The sequence below is a fragment of the Cyprinodon tularosa genome, unplaced genomic scaffold (assembly GCF_016077235.1).
Source record: "Cyprinodon tularosa strain WSP-4 unplaced genomic scaffold, ASM1607723v1 ctg791, whole genome shotgun sequence".
Lineage (NCBI taxonomy): Eukaryota > Metazoa > Chordata > Actinopteri > Cyprinodontiformes > Cyprinodontidae > Cyprinodon > Cyprinodon tularosa.
In genome coordinates, this window is record NW_024039553.1 from 171154 (window position 1) to 194495 (window position 23342).

At 38.4% G+C, this 23342-nt stretch overlaps 1 protein-coding gene across 1 annotated transcript; it reads left to right on the forward strand.

The window, feature by feature from the left end:
- Positions 1–793: 793 nt before the first annotated feature.
- On the forward strand, positions 794–22831 carry si:dkey-119f1.1 (uncharacterized protein LOC557127 homolog). The gene is made up of 27 exons (XM_038271171.1): positions 794–917; positions 1269–1411; positions 2484–2619; positions 8996–9101; positions 11221–11357; positions 11552–11613; positions 11761–11841; positions 12835–12936; positions 13248–13367; positions 13452–13550; positions 13732–13878; positions 14281–14369; positions 14470–14634; positions 16321–16499; positions 16630–16831; positions 17584–17698; positions 17950–18110; positions 18254–18389; positions 18781–18861; positions 18947–19117; positions 19443–19580; positions 20422–20567; positions 20723–20848; positions 20982–21087; positions 21401–21553; positions 22398–22495; positions 22616–22831. The coding sequence occupies exons 2-27, from the start codon at positions 1274–1276 to the stop codon at positions 22701–22703; spliced, it is 3282 nt and encodes a 1093-aa protein (XP_038127099.1). The 5' UTR covers positions 794–917; positions 1269–1273; the 3' UTR covers positions 22704–22831.
- The last annotated feature ends 511 nt before the right edge of the window (positions 22832–23342 follow it).

The following is a 23342-nucleotide window of genomic DNA, read 5'->3' on the forward strand; positions in this document are numbered from 1 at the left end:
AATAATACAGATGTAAGATGCCAAAACTGCTAAATTGACGATGTACATGTAATGTACTATGTTGACGACATCGTTGTGGTAATTACATATAATTTCAAGATTTGACATCAAGACTGAATTACAAGTACATGTCTGTTAATGCTAGAGAATTTTTCTGTTTGAAAATTGTGCATGCATGATGCCATATACTTTTATGCTGTGTCTTTGTATTAGCCTTTAAAAATGTATGAGTTGGGTTTTTTTCCGTATAACATGCAATGTTTGAGCACATTATTAATTTTTCAAATGAGAAATACTGCAAACACTACAAAAACAACAGATCCAAGAAATAATGAGGAATTCCCTTAGCAAAAAGTAGCTTATTCAAGTATACTAAAAGTGCACTAATTTCATACTTAAAATCAGTGCACTTAAGAGTTTAACCCTAGACCCTAAAGTATTACTTTAGTAATACTTCAAGTACACTAAAAGTACATTGTTCGATATACTTTCTAAACTTATGCTTATACTTAAGTATTCTTAATAGAATTTACTTCAAGTATATTACATTTTGCTAAGGATTACTACGTTGACATTTCACAGTGATTGCTTTACTCTCTGTTTTCTGACGTTAGACACAATATCAATGACTAACTCAGTCAATATCTTCGAGTCAGTCCGAGGTTGCCAGACTAATTTGATATTAGCTGTGAAACGTCTTCCCACAGCCGGCAAACTGCTTTTTTTGCAGCCAGATGCTAAACAAGTAGGCATTTTTATAGCACGTCTCATTGGGAGTGGGGAGTACCAATATGGCGTCCGGTGGCTTCACTTTTTTCTCGGGCTATCAGCGATCCAGTGAATTCTCGCGATATTTCGTGGAAATAGCGCGAATTCGACAGGCGCCGGGGGTTTGCTGTTCAAGCTACTTCAACGAGGTAAGAAGTGCTTTCTTAAGCTATTTTCTGTATTCTGTCAGTCACTTTTAATAACATAGAGCCAACCTTTGTACACACCAGTCTGCTAATTTAATAGATATCATTAGTTTATATTTGTATAGCGGGCGTTGTTGTTTAGCCACTTTAGCTACATCCTTATGATATTCAGTTGATTCAGTGCAGTTTTATAGAACGTACACTTGTTATAAAGAATCCGTTAAGTCAGTTAAATCCCAATAAGCAGCATGTTAAGGTAAATTTGAGTACGGAAACATCACTCCTTTATACTGCTAACGTTAGTTTGCATCTTCCTTTCGGTTTCATTTCGTCCACATGTCTTACGTCGGGCAGTTAACATGTCGAAGCGCAAAAGCACGACTGGCGGTGTTAACACAAACAAACGTCCCCGACCCACGGTTGATGAAGATGAGGAGGACGAGGAAGAGCAGCATGTAACTGAAAGTGACCTGGAAGGTCTTGTTTTAAGTAAACGGGTAGGTAATACTACTAATAAGCTTTTTCCCCTACATTTATAAGTTCCCATCACAGCAAGTATTCCAACCCTGTGAAGTTATTCAGCTTGTGTTACAGCGACTACAACCTTTTATATTAACAGATCCTGCATTAATTATTTATTGTACTCTTTGCTTAATCACTCAAACATCTGTAAGAAGTGAGTTAATAGTCTTGCCATAGTTTAATTTATGCCTGGGTTATTCTATCCATGAGTATAACCTATTGAATTTCAACTAGGTGGACACTTGTTCGTCTTTGAGTGACTTCTGATTGCAAGTTTGCCTGTGACTCCATCCTGGAGATACATATCATCCGTGCTGCTGCCATCAACACCTTTGTTTATAGTTCTTGGAGATCGGCCTGGTTTTCCAGTGTAGTCCTGTTTCTCTGACTGTGACTGGCTGGATGTGCTCTCTTCATCCTCTGACATGGGAGCTGGCTCAGAGCTCGTCTGCCTGGCTGTGTGTTTCCTGGACGGGGCCGCCTTTTACAACTGCTTTTTGTATCTCTGCTTCTGTCTCCTTGAACCCCAGTCGGCCTCGGCAGATGGCCGCTTACAGTGAGCTTGGTTCTGCTGGAGGTTTCTTCCTGTTAAAAGGGAGTTTTTCCTCTCCACTGTCGCTACAAGCAGGCATCCCTCAGGCATGAGGGATTGCATTTGAGTCGATGCAATCAACTGGTTTTCGTTAGATAGAAAACTTTGAATCAATTTGACTGTATGATCTAGTGAACTGTAAAGTGTCTTGAGATGACGTGTTGTGAATTGGTGCTATAGAAATAACTGAATTGAATTGAATTGAAGTGAAGTGATTGCTTGTAGGGGTGTAAAATAAAATAAAAAAGGTAGTCTAAGAAAAAATTCATGCCACACTTACATTTGAAATGGAAATTTTAAATTTTCTCTGCTTGAGATTTATGCCACTTTGTGTCTATCGCATAAAATGCTAAAATATTAATTGAAGCTTGAAGTTTTACTGTCTCAAAGTATGTAAATGTTTATGCAAAATTGATATTTCAGGTATGAGACTGTTCCTGTCTTGTGTATTTTAGTTTCAGTGCACTAGTGATGTGGTGAGTGATGCAGGAATTGTGAAGAGCATCACTCTGAAGAACTTCATGTGTCACTCTCTCCTTGGGCCATTTGCATTCGGTTCCAATGTCAACTTTGTTGTTGGCAACAATGGAAGTAAGTCAACCAACTCATCTATTGAAATTCTTCAATCTAAGTTATCTTTTTGTAGATTGTTTTTTTCAGGGGGGTGGGGGGGGATTCCAAATCAACATTAATTAATTGGCAGTGCAAGACCCAGGTTTAGAGTTTGCTGTCTAAATTTTGTTTTTAAATTTGCTTTCGAAAAAAGCGTTAGCAAGCAGATCAAATAAATTTTTTACTCTTCACCTTTTCCTTGCTTTGTTCAGCTGTATTTGTCTAATGAAATTTGTGTGTGTTGTTAAACAGTAGTTAAATAATAATTTAGCAGTTTATTTTAATACACCTTTGAAGTTAAAAACTTGCTCAATTAACTGTTGTCTGATTTTAAAATGGTTTACATGACCAACATGATGTATATAAGATCACATGTAAGGTGACTTTATTGTGAATATGAAGGGGCTTTAATAAATATGGCAGTTTGTTAGCGGTGTAATGGATCACAAAACTTATGGTTTGGATTTTATAACAGCTTTGAGTCAAGGATCGGATCATTTTTCAGATCACCAGGGAAAAAAGACCACCTTTATAACTTTGCTCTCCATTTATTTTTTGAACAATCATTTAAAAATTTTTACTTATTAAAAAAAAACTCAGGAGGTTCATCCAGGTATTATATAAAATAATAAAATTAACTATATAAAAACAAACTAAAGGGGAATAAAATGCAGAAAACCTTTCAATTCCTTTCAAAAGGTCATTGTATAAGAAAATAAAAGGCAGTTCATTATGGCACCTTCTTACTTTAGAGGGGCACTGAATTAAAAACAACTGTAAGTGCAATTTAAGGTGTTTGATATCTTCTTTTAAACATCCATCCATCCATTTTCCATCGCGTTTGATCCCAGCTGGGGTCGCGAGGGGTGCTGGTGCCTATATCTAGCTGTCTACAGGCGAGAGGCCCTGGACAGGTCGCCAGTCCATCGCAGGGCAACACAGCGACAAAACTGAAAGAAACAACCATTCACGTACACACTCACTCCTAAGGAGAATCTTGAGAAGCCAATTAACCTTTCAAATGTATCATTTTAAAGGAAAATTGCTGAGCTATGTGAGATTTGCTCAGAACTGAACAACACTGATGAAGTTTTAGGAATAGATTTGGCCTTGAAAATAATTGGGTGCAATGATCTAGCCACAGCCATCAGACCAGCATACCCATAGTCGATGCGCATGCACAAGACGTTAGATTTGCATAGGCAAACACAGTCATGTGTTGGGACTGTGGGAGAAAGCCGGAGTACCATGCTCAGGGCCTAAAATGAAAGTAGAGAGACAATTGTGTTACAATGTCCCTAACATTTTTCTTCAGCCTCTTTTATATCAGTGCGGAGTGATTTACTGCCTACTGCTCAAGATAACAATCTAACATATGAAAGTCTTTCCAACTCGTTGGAACATCATGTATGAGCTAGAGATGTCCCGATCCAGGTTTTTTGCACTTCCGATCCGATACCGATATTGTTTTTGGACTTCCGATCCGATACCGATACTGGCCGATACCAGCCTATCCAAGCATGTATTTAAGTTTAAATTAAAGTATTTAGCCTTAGTTGTAAGACTCATGTTGAAAAGGGTTTTAGTACTCTTGATAACATCTAGCCAGCTGAATTATGTGAGATTGAATAAAACCAAATGATTGGTAACAACAAACTTACCTGTTTATTAAGAGATAAACACAAACTGAAAATTATTAATAGCAATCTGAAATTGCACAGTGAACAGTAAAACCTTAAACAGTTAAAGGTGCAAGTATTACTGTAAGTTTTAATAAAAATGCAAAAGAGAATATGGAAAATATTCTATTAACTTAGAATCAGGACTCTAGTCTTGAAAAAAGACACTGCTTAAAAAAAAATCAGTGCAAATAATAGTGAACTATTACACAAAAATGCCTTATACTCCCCAATCTCCTCCACACCTAGTCTCCATCTACACATGCAGGATAAAATAATCCCACACGGCTGACATTTTCCCGCTATCTTCCAATTCACTTGTTTTAATGGTTAGGCCGGAAGACAGACCCAAAAAGACCTGTGGGTGTGTTGAAGGTGTTCTGGAAAATGCGGACCGGATTCGGGAAACACTGGCGCAAAATAGTGGAATGGATCGTTTCAATCGGTGAAACTGGAAAATACGAACCAGATTATTTTTTTTAACCTGGATCCGCAGTCTGGATCGGCATTTTTACATGCGTTGCCGATACGCATTTTTTTGCCAATATCGGCGTCCGATCACATACGTGGATCGGATCGGGACAAGCCTAGTATGAGCTTATGATTGAGCAGCTGTAGCATTTCTTGTTTGGTCTTTAGCACATGTGTAGCTCTTGTGTTTCTCAGAAGGTAGGAAATCACTTTTTTTTACGGCTCTTGTGGCTCATTTTTATTGGCAGTAGGCTGACAGGAAAGGGGGTATGAGATAGGGAAGAGACATGCGGGAAAGGACCACAGAACGGATTCGAACCCAAGTCACCCGCGTCAAGGACTAAAGCTTCGCATATGGGTCGTGTGGGCTAACCACTGTGCCACCAAAGCACGCCCCGGAAATCACCTTGTTAATCCTTGGAAGGATGCAGTCCATCTTATTCAATGTGATTCCCCTTTGAAATGCTAAATTTATTACATGTGAAAAGTACCCCCAGTTCTACCTCAATCACTGCATTTATCAGATTTTTAGCATTATCTGTTGTGGCTAGGATGTTTGTATTGGGTCTCTCTATCTTCCACTCTGCTAACGCATCTGTCAGTATCTGTGCCAGATTTGAGCTTGTGTGGCTCTCATAGAGGGGGCGTGTCTATAGCACGGGGCTTCTCCTCTCCCACTTTCAGTCACAGTTGCATATCTCTCCGTAGCTCTGGAGGTCCACCCGTCTGTGGTGAGAGTAACAGAAGGTGCCCGTGACAGTTCAGCAACAAGTTTTGTTTTTTCCTGCTCTTACAGCTTAGGCACAACTTTTTCACTAAAGTGGGTGCGCAACAGATTTGCATACCTTTAGCGTATATTTAGTCCTTGTTTAGCACAACGGAGTATGGTCTCATGACTGCAGCTATAGAAACTCCGATAGTGTTTGTTATAGCTTTAGCCCTGTCAGATCCTTCCACTAAAGGCTGTTTAAATGCCGCGGTGATAAGTGGTTGTTGAGCAGCACTCAACTTGGTTTCAGTCGTTGGTGCTGACTGGATGATGTAGCTTCAAATGGGTTGCCATGTTAGACGTATTTCCATTCTCATATGCATTTTTTTCGTGCCACAATGCAGACATACTTTCATTGTTTTGTCCACCACCCTTCCCCCAACGTCACTGTGTTTGACAGGGAAGCTAAAATAACACCATACATGCGACATAAAGGATGAAGGTGGTTTTTCAAGCTCCTCTCTGCTAGCCATGAATACTGCTCCGTTTAACTTGTTTGGATTAAAAAGGCACTCTCTATGTGAACATGCCTCTTTATTTATTTATTTTGGTCCACCAAAATAAATAAATAAACCACGTCAAACTGTGGAGGGAAATCCATTAGGATCATGTACCGGTAATAATTCGTTACACCACTACAGTTTGCATATGGTGAGTTGGTCTCTTAGAACAATTGGCACATTGAGGATATTCAAACATCAGTTTTTCAGACTCATTCAGTGTCAGAGAAAAACAAACATGGATATGATGACGAAGAAAAAAAAGTTAAAGGGATAGTTCGGTATTTTTGACATGAATCTGTATGGCATCCCGATCACAAGCGGCATGCAATCACACTGACTTACCCCTGGCAGCGTCCTGTGAGCAGAGTTATCGTCCAGTTTTGGTCAAGCCGAAAGTAGTCCTGCAGGTTTTTAGGAACAGCGAAATAAAACTTTTCTCTTCCCAAAACATTATGTGTCCAAAAGAGTGATACACTATATTGCCAAAAGTATTTGCTCACCCATCCAAATTATTGGAATCAGGTGTTCCAATCACTTCCATGGCCACAGGTGTATAAATTCAAGCACCTAGGCATGCAGACTGTTTTTACAAACATTTGTGAAAGAATGGGTCGCTCTCAGGAGCTCAGTGAATTCCAGCGTGGAACTGTGATAGGATGCCACCTGTGCAACAAATCCAGTCGTGAAATTTCCTCGCTCCTAAATATTCCACAGTCAACTGTCAGCTGTATTATAAGAAAATGGAAGTGTTTGGGAACGACAGCAACTCAGCCACGAAGTGGTAGGCCACGTAAACTGACGGAGCGGGGTCAGCGGATGCTGACGCGCATAGTGCGAAGAGGTCGCCAACTTTCTGCAGAGTCAATCACTACAGACCTCCAAACTTAATGTGGCCTTCAGATTAGCTCAAGAACAGTGCGCAGAGAGCTTCATGGAATGGGTTTCCATGGTCGAGCAGCTGCATCCAAGCCATACATCACCAAGTGCAATGCAAAGCGTCGGATGCGGTGGTGTAAAGCACGCCGCCACTGGACTCTAGAGCAGTGGAGACGCGTTCTCTGGAGTGACGAATCGCGCTTCTCCATCTGGCAATCTGATGGACGGGTCTGGGTTTGGCGGTTGCCAGGAGAACGGTACTTGTCTGACTGCATTGTGCCAAGTGTAAAGTTTGGTGGAGGGGGGATTATGGTGTGGGGTTGTTTTTCAGGAGCTGGGCTTGGCCCCTTAGTTCCAGTGAAAGGAACTCTGAATGCTTCAGCATACCAAGACATTTTGGACAATTCCATGCTCCCAACTTTGTGGGAACAGTTTGGAGCTGGCCCCTTCCTCTTCCAACATGACTGTGCACCAGTGCACAAAGCAAGGTCCATAAAGACATGGATGACAGAGTCTGGTGTGGATGAACTTGACTGGCCTGCACAGAGTCCTGACCTCAACCCGATAGAACACCTTTGGGATGAATTAGAGCGGAGACTGAGAGCCAGGCCTTCTCGTCCAACATCAGTGTGCAACCTCACAAATGCGCTTCTGGAAGAATGGTCAAAAATTCCCATAAACACACTCCTAAACCTTGTGGACAGCCTTCCCAGAAGAGTTGAAGCTGTTCTTGCTGCAAAGGGTGGACCGATGTCATATTCAACCCTATGGATTAGGAACGGGATGTCACTTAAGCTCATATGTGAGTCAAGGCAGGTGAGCAAATACTTTTGGCAATATAGTGTATTTTCGCATCCCAAAAACATTGTAGTGGAAAAAGTCACACGTCGTTATCAATTGGTCCTATTTTCTCTCTGTTCGTATCAGTGCGCGCCGTCATTCAGACAGCGAGCCCAACAACAGCCATGTCTCCCTCCGCCGCGGAAGGAGACATGGCTGTTGTTGGGCTCGCTGTCTGAATGACGGCGCGCACTGATACGAACAGAGAGAAAATAGGACCAATTGATAACGACGTGTGACTTTTTCAACTACAATGTTTTTGGGATGCGAAAATATCACTCTTTTGGACACATAATGTTTTGGGAAGAGAAACGTTTTATTTCGCTGTACCTAAAAACCTGCAGGACTACTTTCGGCTTGACCAAAACTGGACGATAACTCTGCTCACAGGACGCTGCCAGGGGTAAGTCAGTGTGATTGCATGCCGCTGGTGATCGGGATGCCATACAGATTCATGTCAAAAATACCGAACTATCCCTTTAATGGTTGTAAAATTGTGAAAGGGGAAAAAAAGATGAGCTGGGATGGATTCTAGAATAATCTCTGTTTCAGAACTACTGTAAATGCATAACACAGACTGGATTGATGCAGTAAAATATTTTTATGAGTTTGAGAAGGTAGTTTTACAGAAAAATTAAGATTTCTTTTCAATTTCTTATGGATTGTGAAAGGCTGGTTAAATCATGAAAGAGTCGTTTTTGGTGTTTATTTGTCCATAAAAGATAAGGTCAGTTCAAATTTGTGCCACTAGAGACTAAAGTGTGTTTTAGTAAAACATGTTAACCCCTGGCATTAAAGACACTTTGAAATCCAGATACTTTGGCCACATTCAGAAATGGTCTCACAGTTTTGATCAAAGTCTGATAGAAGTCAGAAGATAAATTGAATGTGCTAGATCAAATTAAAGACCCATCAACAAACCCAATCCTACCCTAACCCTGCCTACAAGCAGGATATGGAGGTATACTAGCGCTTTCTAAGATCACAAAGGATTTTTTTTGTACCTTCCTACATATGATGCCTACTAGGTTTGAAAACAATTTGATAGTGCCGTCTGTGTGTGGTATTGTACTACTCAGCACCAGCTTTCCAAGGCTTTTTAAGTCTTTTTGGATCTGTCTATAGTTTAAACTTGAAAGGTAGAAAAGTCTATTTTACAACAATTACAGTTTGTCTCCAATCTTCTGTAATCGTTTGTCTCCAAATTGTTTATACAGGTGGAAAAAGTGCCATTCTGACAGCTCTGATAGTTGCCTTAGGGGGGAATGCGCAAGCTACAAATCGAGGATCATCCTTGAAGGGTTTTGTGAAAGAAGGAGAAAGGTAGGTGTTTATTGAATATTTATATGTTAAGTGAGCGGGTCGAACTCTTAAAAACAACTTGGACCCATCAGATTAGACCAAATCTGATCTGTTCGAGTCACATTTAAGTCCTTTCATAATAATATGGCCCTGACTTTAACTCATATCCGATCCTCTTGAATGTGATTTCAGTTGGAACTTTGTCATCACTTCACATTGACCTTTGTCGGAATCTTTTGCCTGCAGTGGTTATTGAAGTTAGCAGTTTGCAAGGCGGAGAGCAGCTGCCAAAGCACCCCTCAGTGGAGGGAGAAAAAGGTGTTAGACCTTATTAATATATGGAACAAAACCTCTATTTAGGCCTTTAAATCTTGTTTAATAACCATATCAATGAAGGACGTGGTGCTCAGCCTTTAAATTTTGTGTGCAGTCCTGCATGCAGAAGTCTTTACAACACCAAAGAGGTTACCCTGCATTTGGTCATTTGTCCCCATTGCAATGAGATGCAGTTGTTTTCCCATAGGAGTTGAGAGAAGAGCTGATGACAAAAACCCTCTATACTGAGCTGGCAGCCAAAGCTCACCCTCTTTTTATTTGTTTGGTCCCCTTTAAGCACCTGAATCAGGCATCCCCAAAGTCGGTCCTCTTTGGACCACTTTCCTGCAGATCTTAGAGGTTTCTCTGCTTTAACACAGCTGATTCTGATGATTGCAGTTCAGTTAAAGACTAAATCAACTATCAATGTAAATCAGGAAACCTCTTAAACTTGCAGGACAGCGGCCCTTGAGGACCGGCTTTGGGGATGCCTGACCTAAATGATGTAATAAATGGCTTCCTGTTGACACTTAAAAAAATTCTTCAATGCTTCCTGGAACAATGTGGACTGAAAGTTACTGCAGTGTTGTTTCACTCATAGAAGGCAGTTTTGGAGCAGCAAGTATTTCAGACTGGAGTCTCATATAAGCAACATTTTCCATGGAAAAAGTGGAACCGAGCATTTTTTTGAAAAGAAACAGGCCTGCAACATCACTAGCCTTCCAGAGCCCTTAATAGATGGCATGATGGGTTTTCTACATACAAAATCATTAACACCAGGAGTGTTTGTCACTGCAAGCTTAATTTCAATCTCATCTGTCCAAACCATACAGGTCCAGTTAAATCTAATGGTCGTTATGTAGATTCAATAAACCTAAGGTGCCACTCGTTGCTTCAGTTTATAATAGGCAGTGTTTGAAATAGAGATATGTGATTATATTTTTTAAGCGTATCAGTGATAAGTAAAACTGAACTGATCTTAGCAACTGATATGTATTTATGTTTAGTTGTTGTTTTTTGTTTCAAAAGGCGAGAAATCAGTCATGTAGGCTTTGTCTGGTCATGTTATAGTGATTGTGATCCAGCTCAGGATTATGGGTGCTTAACTGAATTAGAGGAGTAGTGTCATCGCTGTGGTCAGTTAAGCACCCACAATTGTCTCTAAAGAGTTTAGACATGTATGATATCAGTAAATATGCGTTATAGGCTATATCTGCAGTATTAATGTCAGATATTGAGCCCAGATTTGGTGTATTCCTATAAACATTCTGCTTGCTCCCTGTGCAAGGCAGCAAAGTATATTAAACCAATTGCCTATTTTAATGTATAACAGAAGGTGGTTGATTATTTACTATTAGTTCCCTAAATCTGATCAGCTAAATTAAAAATATGCTTCAGTTTAATTTATTTTATTTAGTTAGGTGCAGGAATGAAGCAATAAAGAAATGACTGAACTACAAGTAATTTTGTCTACAAACATGTGTAGCATGAGACATTTTATTTTCTTAACCAGTAAACAAATTATCATTGATTTTATATCATTTTCATTAATTATTGTATATGAGATGCTGCCTCTACTGTTAATCAATGTAAAATATGATTTTTTTTTCTAATTAAAATAAGCCTAATTATATAATTTTCTTTTTTCCAGGTTTTGAATTAGTCTTGATTTAGTTTTCTTTTCTTTGGCCTTGTTTTGTTTCATGCTTACGGTTGGCCCCTCAAAAGTCACATTTTGCCTACTTGATGCACAAAGTTGTAGAGCAATATGAAATACTGAATTTAAAAGATTATTTACTCATGGAATTTCTTTCTATTTTTGCAGCGCAGCTGAGGTGTCGATCACCCTGCTTAACCAAGGAAGAGATGCTTACAAGCTTGAGGTGTACGGTCCAGCCATCACTATAGACCTGAGAATAACACGGGAAGGCCTGAGAACCTATAAGCTGAGAAACAAATCGGGTAAAGACAGGAGAGATTTTCAGATTGCTCCATTTTTGTGCTTTCCTTTTTTATCTTCCTACTCTTTAAGCAAACGTCCTTCTCACAAATTTCTGGCCATGTGAAAAAATATATATATAATTGGACTAAAGGTCGCCTCCAGTGATTCACTTAAAAACTCAAAGATTGATTGTCCTGTTTTCATCCGGTCTTAGGTAATGTTGTCTCCACCAAAAAAGAAGAACTTGTTTCCATCTTGGACAATTTCAACATCCAGGTAAGATGTATGGCATTACAGAATGTAGATCTAAATATGCCAGAATGTTATCTGTCCAGCTAAGCCTGTGTAATGGAGGATTCTGTATCATATCATCTATATTACAGAATTGGTGTTGTTAAGTTTTTTTTTTTTTTTCTTTCAAAGGTTAACAACCCTGTATCAGTTCTCACACAGGAGATGAGCAAATACTTCCTACACTCTAAAGGAGAAGGAGACAAGTATAAGGTTTGTTCAAAGTAGCTTATATTTTATCTTGGCAGTGTGAATAAAAGAAATTAAACATGTTTAGTTAAAGTAGGGAAATTGGCGATCATCTCCCACTCAGAATTTCTTTAATTTCTACAGAAATGAGAACAGAGTCCCCCTTCCATGTGATCAGCCCTGCTCTGGGGTCCGTTTCACGAAGCAGGTTTAATAAACTCAGATTCCAATCCGCAACTCTAAATTGATCTAGCCTAATGTCGGGAACAACGGCTGCTATGAATTAGTTCAATCAACTCCAAGTAGAACCACTTAGAGTTTAGCAGATGCGTAACAAGTATGAAAAGCCATTATCAGTGGAGCACCGATTCAACGACTCACCATGACAACAGGCAACAGGATGTGCCCATTTCACCTCACTGGAACTAGAGATTTTAATGCAGTACTCTAATACATCGAACCTGTGCATCATCTCATGCATCCCTCCTCATGTCTATTCAGTCTTCTTTTACTCCGTAAATACTAAGTGGCTGTTTGCAGCCGCGCTTTGGATGTTATGATCCCAATAAATGGTTATGAGCAGCTATCAGGCCCATAGAATGGCTTCCGATTATGCCAGTAGACTCAGTAGTTTATCATAGAGTGAATCCTAATCTTAAGGTAATTCCTTTTCCCTGTTTCAAATCCAACAGAATATAGAGGATTTTAAAATTACTTTCATACATTAAAGCATATGTTCCTAACATTTATCATACTTTATCAAGCTAAAAAAGAGCTTCAGAGTCCATTATTATGTTTGATGCTTTGATTGACCAAAAATGTCTGAAGTTAAATGGTGAGTTATATAAAATGAACTGTTTTTTGTTTGTTTTTTGTTTTGTTTTTTTATCTTGATCCCCAAAAGCAATCGTTCTATTTCTTATCTCCATTTACCAGTTTTCTGAAGGCAAAGAGATTTCTGTTTGTGTTTTGTCTGGAGAGACGCAGGTGTTAAAAGTGTTTTTATTTTTTTCCCAGTTTTTTCTGAAGGCAACCCAGCTGGATCAGATGAGAGAGGACTTTGTTTACATTAAGGCCACCAAGAAAATCACAATGGAAAAAGTGGAGGAGTATGGAGAGGTATGAATTGGTTAGCAGTTTTTTTATAAAACATTTTTATCAATGTCCTTTATCCATTTTTTATTTATCATTCACTCATTGCATTAACTCGGGCAGGAGGGTTAGGAATATTATTTTTTCTAAAGGACCTTCAAAAATGTTTCTAAAGTTCTATATATATATATATATATATATATATATATATATATATATATATATATATATATATATATATATATATATATATATATACACAAAACATATTAACCTCTTTTTTTGTTTGTAATCAAAGTTTGGATGTTTTTTTTTTTTTTTGTTTTTTTTTTTTTTAGTGCTTGAAAGAACTGAAACGTAAATACCATGAAAAGGCGGAACGATACAAGAGCTTGGCTTCTCTTAGTGAAATGCAGACCAATCTGGAAGATCTGCAGAAACAGATGGCTTGGGCCTTGGTAAATTATTTAGTATTTTCCCTTGATATTCTGATTTAGGCTCCAGTTTAGGATTTCGTATTTAATGCTGGTTTAATCTTTCAGGTGGCTGAACTGGAGAGAGAGTTGGAACCACTTAAGGAAAAGTTGCAGGCTAACAGACGCTCCACAGAGAAATATGATGAAAAAGTTAACGAATGGAAGGTAGGGCATGTGTTGCTCTTAGAACAGGAATTATGTATCAGGTAAAGTTTATAATAATACCTCCTAAACTAATTGTTTGATTATTTCTTATCTTATTGATTTCACTGGTTGTATATTTTTATGTAAGTTAAAGCATTTTTGTCCACAGCCTTTCTGTCTCTGATAAAATCCATTTTAACAGAGTAAGGTGGAGGAAGCTGAGCAGGAGTACAAACAGATCCAGGAACAGTTGGAGGGAATCGCTCTGCAAGTCCAGGAGCTCCAACCTAAATGTGCCGAACTGAAGGCCGAGGCCCAGAAACGCAACAACACTCTAAAGTCCTGTGAGGTCAGAGTTACAACAGTTTTTACCCATTAGTGCTTCCCCTTAAAAAAAATCACTTTGCGGTTTATGTTTCTATGGGCAATACTACTGAAATGCTAATCTATTTTAAATTAAACCACTTTTAGCAAATTAACCGTCTATCTACAATACATTTATCTGAGTTTTCCTTTGTCAAGTGCAAAACGTACATATAAAGTAAAGGGTTTCCTTTGGGAATTTTTAAACTGTGGTGGTCATTTATATCTGAAACAAAACTATAATGATAAACTATGTCACTGTCTTTGAAAATGTATCTATGTTGTTGGAGTTGGTTTTAAAGACTTAAATTGATACATTATTCATGTTAATCATGCTGATATATATTAATTTCATTAGAAGACAGTAAATGTTTTTGCGCCTCTCCAGTTCACCGTCAAAAGATGCAGGAATAACCTCTTGGATCTGGAAAAAGACAAAGCTCGACTGAATTCCCGTATAAAGGATTTGACTCTGAGGTGTGAGCTGTGTTTATGCTTCTCTGTATGAACCAATGACAGGTGCCTTCTGTTGTTTTGTTTTTTTCTAACTGCTCAAAACTCCTTGTCGTTTCTTTAGCATCAGTCAAACAATAGGAGCGGAGAGCCAAGCAAGGAAAGAACATATGAAGCAGATTACGACTGAGCTGGAAAACATAAATCTTCAGATTTCCACTCTAGGTCAGCAGATTGACCAGTTTGAACACGCCAGCAGCCTTGCCAAAGAAGAGAAAGCAAAAATGAAGTATGTGAACAGACAAATTACACTGAAATACATTTTTATTATTAGAATTGTCTCGTAAAAATGTGTAGATGTACTGAAGTGGAGATTTTAATGTTTGGATAAGAGCATATATTTACTTTAAGCATAAGCTACAACTGGCTCAGTGTTGCACACATAATGGGAGATCATGCTACAAGTAAAAGAGCAAAATATGATGGTAATAGAAGTAAAGCAGAGAATAACAAATACAAATGGTAATTGATATGAAGCAAAACAGAAAAGGCTAATTCAAATCTGCCAAATGAAACAACAATGAGGCCTTGGAGCAGAATCGCAGCACCAGAGTAGCAAACGTGTTCAGGGAGACATGAAAAAAACCCAGAGTGAACAGGGAAAAAGGTACTTTATATCTCTGGTGCACAGAGGGCAGAGGAGAAGGATAAAGCAGGACAGGCACACAAACCCACTACACAGCTCATGTGGCCTAGGACTGTAATATACTTCAATGCAATTAAAAAAATTGACTCATTTTAAAGGGATAGTTCGGGATTTTTGACATGAATCTGTATGGCATCCCCTTTACCAGTGTCATGCAATCACACTGACTTACCCCTGGCAGCATCCTGTAAGCAGAGTTCTCGTCCAGCTTGGGTCAAGCCGAAAGTAGTCCGGCAGGTTTGCTAGAACCATCGAAATAAAACGTTTCTCTTTCCAAAACATTATGTGTTCAAAAGAGTGATATTTTTGCATCCCAAAAACATTGTAGTGGAAAAAGTCACACGTCGTTATCACTTGGTCCTATTTTCTCTCTGTTCGTATCAGTGCGCGCCGTCATTCTGACAGCGAGCTCAACTTTTCCAGCTCATTTCAGTGCTAACTTAGCAACTGCGTTTACAAGCAACGCCACCGAGCTAGCTTTAGAGCTAACCAAGTTCATTAGACATTTGAGGAGGGCAGGGAAGTCGCTGTTGTTTGTGATGCAGACAGCAGCTGCTGCAACTCCGACATCCTCATCAATGGAAAGGTTCTGTATCCTGCGGCTCCGGCTTCAGCTTCCATCACTTCTCTGTCCACCCTCTCTCTTTCTGCCCGATCTAACTCCATTTGTCGAAGTTCATCGTCAGTGTACTCGGGTTCATAAAGATATCGCTTTGGCTCTAAGTGGAAGTCGGTGTTTTCCTCGTCGCTCTCGTAGTCAGACATCTTCCCCAGTAGTAAACAATCGCGAATCAAACAGGTGGGCCCTAGCTGTCAGGTCATGGTGTCGCGCGCACTGATACGAACAGAGAGAAAATAGGACCAAGTGATAACGACGTGTGACTTTTTCCACTACAATGTTTTTGGGATGCAAAAATATCACTCTTTTGAACACATAATGTTTTGGAAAGAGAAACGTTTTATTTCGATGGTTCTAGCAAACCTGCCGGACTACTTTCGGCCTGACCAAAGCTGGACGAGAACTCTGCTCACAGGATGCTGCCAGGGGTAAGTCAGTGTGATTGCATGACACTGGTGATGGGGATGCCATACAGATTCATGTCAAAAATCCCGAACTATCCCTTTTAAGAATTATTGAGTGAAAATTGTGAAATCTTGGTAGGCACTGAATATGTTTCGCTGCTAAGCAGATCCTGCTAGAATAAAATACTTGTTGCACAATGGAAAACCATTAAAAGCTTATACATATATCATTATTTGTCTTTCCAGGAGAGAGTATGATGCTCTTAATAAATCAATTGAAGCAAACGGGAGGAAACTGCAGACCATGGAGAGCAGTCGCTCTAACCGCCTTCGGCGTTTTGGAGAACATATGCCTGCACTGCTCAATGGCATTGAGGAGGCTTACAGAAAAGGCCACTTCAAGCACAAACCTCGAGGACCTCTGGGTAAAATTGAAGTTGTCCAAAATTTGCCTGTCTTGATGGTAACAGTTTATAAAGGAAAACATCCAATAACTGGGCAATAACTCTAACTAAAATGCTTATTTCCTCTTTATTCATGTATTCCCTTCCACAGGTTACCTTATCGGTCTGAAGGACCCAGAGCTGGCTCTGGCTGTAGAAGTATGTCTTAAATTCCTGCTTGTGGCCTTTGCATGTGACAATTATGAGGATGAAAAGGTGCTAAAAGGCCTCATGAGCAGAGTGTACCCAGCTGGTCAAAGGCCAACCATCATAACCAGCCAATTCCTACAACATGTCCATGATACAAGAAAAAGGTAAAAAAAAAAAAAATATCCAAGATTTTACTAAATATATTAGTTCTTCAAGTTAGTCTGTCTTCCCTCTTTAAAGATGATTGTTCCTTTCAGAATTAAAGGAAATTATTTTCAGTTCACCTTGGCAACTTGCTATTTTTTTTAGGTGTATATTAACTGAAAAGTGTGTGCAGGTTCATTAGCGGTGATTTAGTCCATTCTGTTTTTATGTAATTCATTTCAAAAAGTCAGCCTACTGGTGGATTTATTACTCTCCAAACAACAGATTTCAAGCCTTTATTTCTCTAAATATAATGATTATAGCTCAGTGATTGACGACAAATATTCAGAATTTAGTTTAGATTAAAAAAAAGTTTGCTCTAATTAAGACTAGATCAGAGGCCATCTTGTCCAGCGTCGTCTGACTTCCTAAATAAGTTTCGGTAAAAACGTCCAGCAATGACCATGAGCGCACCTTAAACCTTATCAATAGCTGCTGTAGCTTTAAAGCCAGCATCACATAGATTCTATGACACTGAGCGTGTGAAGGCAAATGCCCCAATATGTTTGGCAATATATTTTGCTTCAGGCTCCCTTTTTTAACCGAGTTCCTGAAGTTACTCAGCCTTACAGTGAAGTGAGAATTCTCTACGATGCAACTGTAAAACAGTTCAGAATGGATTATTCTTCCTGATGGGTTTTAACATTGTGTGTTGGTCATAAACGTTCAGACCTTTAGCATTGTCCTAAATAGATATTCTCTGTTTATTCAGGGCTGTGAATCATCCCCAATACCCCTCTGTGCTTCAAGCTCTGGAGATTGAAGACCCTGTTGTGGCCAACTGCCTTATTGATCAAAGACGCATTGAGAGCGTTCTTCTTATCAAGGTGAGAAGTATTTTCTCCACAGGGAACACCCCAATGATTTTACCATATGTCCTCCAAATTTGGAAAACTTTAGACTTTTGTATGCAATGTTTGACAGGATGAGATGTGTATCCATTGATTATCTAAGAGAAGAGAGAAAAGTAAAAATCTGAAGAAAAAAAAATGTGTCTACCTGCTGGACACTGATAAAACGTATTATTTTAGTTTGTTCTTATTAGTTGTTTTTGTGTTTTTTAAATGTATGTTTGCAGAATCGCACAGATGCCCGAAGAGTAATGCAGTGCAGGAATCCTCCCGCTAACTGCACTCAGGCTTTCTCTAAGGATGGTGATCAGATCTACACCAACCGTAATTATTCGTCAGACCAGACCAGAGCAATCTACCTCTCAGGCGATGTTGAGGAAGAAATCAGGTCTGTTTTTTGGTAGCTCTTGATGGACACCTTTTCTTCAAATGAAGCAGTTATGCTAAAACAGCATATTGAAATTGAATCAAATCCGTCCTTATGTCTGTTCTCTTTTTCCCTTCCTCCCCTATTCCCTCTCTTCCCTTCAGACATTTACAGAGAGAACTAGAGAACCAGAAAGGCCAGGAAGCCCGTTTTCAGCAACATATGAGAAAGTTGGATGAAGACATCAGTCAGAATGAGAAACTTCTAAGAAGAGTATTCATGGAGCAAAGAGCTGCCAAAGTAACGAGTTTTTCAAATGCTTCTTCAATCTCTAATCTAAGTAAAACAGTGGAGCATTTATAGAATAGATTAGAATAGAACAGAAAATCCCTTTATAGTCCCACAATTAGGAAATTCTGAATTATAGAAATGGTACAGATCTGGAATTAGTAATATTGAAACTGCCTTGCTTTGAAATACTTAAGTATTTTAAGTATAAATAGTTATATTCAACCATTTGAGCATGTAGTTGTGTAAAATGACAGTTTTCTTTTAGTTGCTTTAAAAAATGTAAACATTTAATTTCAGAAGAGGAAAAAAGGCTGTCACGATAAATCCCAGTATTTAATTTTTGAACATTTATAATCCCACTGATATCAAGTTATGCTGAACTGTGTTTTGTTTGTTGTAGGGCAAGGCCACAAAAATGGAGCTTGACCTGAAAGACCTACAGAATGTGGAAGAGCCTCAGTCACAGGACCTCAAGCCACTGGTATGAACAGATCACCTCTTTGTCATCACAAGTACTTCAAAACTTGTTTACCAGCAGTTGTAGACTCATAAGTGTTTTATCTTAGGAGGAGGATCTTCAGGAAGTTGTTGCAAAGATTTCATCTAAGCGTGAAGCGTATGAAGAGGCCAAAATTAAAATGGCCAACCTGACAGAAGATTATGAAAAAGCAGACCAGGAATACAAGCAGCACAAAGAACGTATAAGCACCATTACTGAGGAGGCTGATTCAATCAAGGTATCTTTGTCACTTGGATAATTTATTTCATCTACTTAATAACAGGATCCTGCAGTTCTTTTGTTGGAAGAGGTCTAACTCAGACAGAAATGGTCACGTTTGTTTTATTTTTGTCATTAAAAAGTACTTTCATATATTTTATGCAAAGTTTGTTGCAGTTAAATCTAAATGTACTTATTGCTTTTACTTCCCTCTCAGTGGTTAGGATCTGCATAAGGGGGAGATTAAATTTTGCATGATGTTCTAAATAATGTTACCAATATATTTAGCATCAGCTTTAAATGTCATGTCAAACACTCCATTTACTGTGCTTCTTGTGCTGCAGGAAGAGCTCAGCAAAATTGACCAGGAGGTGATGAAGTGCAGACATCACAAGAAACACTATGATGACAAACGCAGCGCCCATCTCCAAAACATTCAGGCTCTTGAAGCTCAACTCAAGAGCAAAGAGGAGAACCTTGCGGTATGTCAGAATGATGGTTTAGCGTCTTGATTGTCAGCATCCAGCTGCAAAATCATTTCTAGATGGTTTAGAGCAAAATAAGATGTTTTTTTAATATTAGACATGGAAGGATTTATTACCTTTCATTGTTTATACCCAGATTTTCTTTGTTATTGCTTTAAATAATCCAAGGTCACTGAATTTCCATAGGACCTTGCTTTGAGATGCAACTGAAAATGTTAGGCCACCTTTCTTTGCTAATATAAACTTCCCAGAATATACTTTAGTATGACTACACTGCATTTCATTTACTGTGTTCTCTTCTTTTACTGAAGCTAAAATATTATAGTTCTTGTAGTAAAATGAGAAATAAAGTTCACAAATAACCCAACAGTACTTCAGAGGTCTCTGCAGCACTGGCAGGTTTTACATCCAATAGGACTGCTATTGCATATCACTGTAAACCAGAGGTATACATAGTGCTGTACAGTCTTTATTTGCAGTTGCTTTCAGTGTTTTAAACCATAAAAGAAATGGGCCATTTGTTTGTGTTAATGAAGATCATTTGCACCACACTATTTAAATCCCTCTGGTTTCTTGTGGTCCAGCCCTTTGGTAGCCATGACACTGTCTTCTAAAAGCTGTAATAAATTGATACAAATAAATTAATGCGCTATTAAAAATTAACAAATTATAAAATTTAAACTGAATTATAAATTTTCATGTTGAAGTTTAGCAAAATAAAATGTCTGAACTCTCCTTTTCTCCTTTACATGATGCAGCTTCCTTTTTACTCTGTATCTGGTTGTCTTGCCTACACTACATCTCCTGCTTTCCTAATGTTTGTCCAATTTTAACTCAGGCGTCCATCGCTAAGGCTTCTGAGATTTGTCCAGAACGTCTAGAAGTCTGTCGAACTGCAAGAAGTATTGACAGTGAAATAAACAGACTCAAAGTCAAGATCACAACTCAGCAGAAACAACAAGGGGACACTGAGGAGATTGTAAGGTAAGTGCATTACTTCTTTTCCCCCCCTTTTTATACTTAAAAAGCTATAACCATGCACTTTTCTTTATATTTCCTCGACGTAATTGAGCGCTGCCAACTCTTATATTAATTAGTTTTATTTAGTAATTTAGGTTTCTCTTATTTCTTTTGTCTAGGGAATTCCATGAGGCTTCAGAGAACTACAAAACCATGTCTCAACAAATGAAATGCCTCAACAGATTCATCCAAACCCTGGATAAGGACATGAACTTCAGACTTCAGGTTTATGCTGATATCAGAAAGTAAGAAGTGAATCTTAGACAAAATGCATTTTCTTTACTGCTAATAAAAACATGTAGAGACTTGATTAAATTGTACTTTTTCTTTAAAAGGCTCCCACTATTCGACTGAAAGCTTCTTATTTTTCTGCATTAGGTTTCTCTCAGCTCGTTGTAAATACTACTTTAACTGTATGCTGGCTCAGAGAGGCTACACTGGAAGTATGACCTTTGACCACAAGAATGAGACCTTGACCATCTCGGTAAGCAGGTTTCATTTATTTGCCTACTTGACTTGCTTCAGTATTGCTTAATAACTGCTTTAAAAAAACGTCCTTTTTAAAAATGAAAGCTAACCACTGTGATGTCCTGAAGTGGCCAAGATAGTTTAGACTTGAGTCCGATTGGAGACACCTGACAGTGGCTGTGTACACAGGTCTACTTGATCGGTGCATCTCTACATTTAAATTTCCTGAAAATATCTTTTTAACACTTGTGTTTAAGTTATATGTTGGCAGAATTGACAGAGAAGGGATTTAGTGAGAAATAATAACATGGATGACATGTAATTTTTAGGTGCAGCCAGGCCAAGGAACCGAAGATGGTTTGAGTGACATGCGTTCTCTGTCTGGAGGAGAGCGTTCCTTCTCTACTGTTTGCTTTGTCCTCTCTCTCTGGGCCATCACAGAGTCCCCTTTTCGCTGTCTGGATGAGTTTGATGTTTACATGGTAATGATATAATTTTCTTTACATTTAGTGTTTGTTTAGGTTTGTATGTGGTTTCTCTAATTGACATGAGTTGGTAGGAGAAAATCAGCATAAACTATGTTTGATTACATTTGGATATTAGATCTGATCGAACAGATGTTGGGGTTCCCCAAGGCTCTGCTCTCGAGCCACTTCACTATCCCTTAGCATGCATATCTTTTAGACAAAATCCAAAGTAAAATTTGAAAATGGTTTTGTTTTGTTTCTCTCAAAAATATAAGGCTCAATAAGGTTAAAGACTGCAGGAATAGTAAAACACTGGATTATTCACAGGCCCAGACCTAATGAAACACCAGGAAAATTGATCACATTACACCAGTTTATAATTTATTGCAGGGGGTTCCTGTTGAAGAAAAATTTTTAAGATCCGGTTAGGGAACCCATAATTTAGCTTCAATTTACCGTAGCCGTTGAAGCAATTCTCTGAAGACCTGTGATGTACAGCAACTGTAGCACCTAAGTCAAGAAGGCTTGTATCATAAAATGGAACATAAAGACAAATGTTTGGCAAATTTTTATAAAGGATCAAACTTGTATAGACTTCCATTTAATCCAGCTTAAAAATAAGACATGCCCCCTTTGCATTTCTTTGTACAAGATAATATTGAGAACTTTTTTCTCATTTTAACATGGGAGAATATTTATTTTTATGATAATAGCTTTAGCGAACACTTTTCAAACAATAAAAAAAAATGTAAGTTCAAAGGTAGGCTCCTCTAAGGTGTTAGCCAGTTTATCTTTTATCCAAATTTAGTGACATAGAGCGATCAGTAAAACGTTTTTTTTTCCTCTCATTCTCTTTTAGGACATGGTAAACAGGAGAATATCGATGGACATGATGCTGAAGGTAGCTGCCAGCCAGCGCTTCAGACAGTTCATCTTCCTCACCCCCCAGAACATGAGGTAACCAGCAAACCATTTAAGGAGTGAGATTTTAGTTAAGCTAGTGGGAAATACTGCAGAGAGATTAGTTCTTTAAAACACTGACATAAAATCACATCATTTTTTGCGTTTTCTGCTCAGTTCTCTTCCAGTAAGCGAAACCATCCGTATTCTCCGTCTGAAGGATCCTGATCGAGGCCAAAACAACGCACAAAGAAGTCAGGACTAGGAAAAGTAATCCTGCACTCAGAAGGTTAACCTCCGTTCTCACGAGGCATTTCAGGTTTTGTAAAAGTTTGTTTTCAGTTTATAAAAGAGCTACATTGATCTGTAAATAAAATGTAGGCACTAAACGGTCTCCTTAAGTTCAATTTTTTTGAAACAAAATGTAAATACGATTGTAATTTCAATGTTTATTTCTGGGAAATCTCTTTTGCCGTTTTTGTATTTAATAGCCAACCAAACTTTATACAAATTGTTCTATGTTGAAAATGTATTTTAAAGTAACTGTTGTGTGCCAGACCAAAAATCCTAGTTTAAAAATTAGTAGCAGCAAAAAGGTTCTTCAGATGTGTCCATTTTGGGACAATGTGTCATTTGTTTTTCCACTAGATATATAATTTATCTCAGGTTAAGTATTGTTGCAGTTAAAAGACAATAAAGTTAAAAAAAACTTTGTTTTAAAAGTGTTTTGGTGTTTGTTTTTCTTTCTATATAAATTTAGGTTTGGTTATATAGAATAGCCAAGTGGCCCAAGTTAACAACTCAGGAGGGAAAAAAGCCAAAAGTTTTTCAGAACATGAAGAGACTTAAACTGATGTTTGCGGGCCCACATGCTAAATTCTGTGTTTAAGGGGGAAAAAATGGC

Excerpts from the sequence above, each read along its gene's own strand:
- si:dkey-119f1.1 (XM_038271171.1), top strand. The coding sequence starts at position 1,274 with ATGTCGAAGCGCAAAAGCACGACTGGCGGTGTTAACACAAACAAACGT. Across the intron at positions 13,879-14,280 it reads ACACTCTAAAGTCCTGTGAG|TTCACCGTCAAAAGATGCAG; the intron begins GTCAGAGTTACA and ends GCGCCTCTCCAG. Across the intron at positions 14,635-16,320 it reads GAAGAGAAAGCAAAAATGAA|GAGAGAGTATGATGCTCTTA; the intron begins GTATGTGAACAG and ends TTGTCTTTCCAG.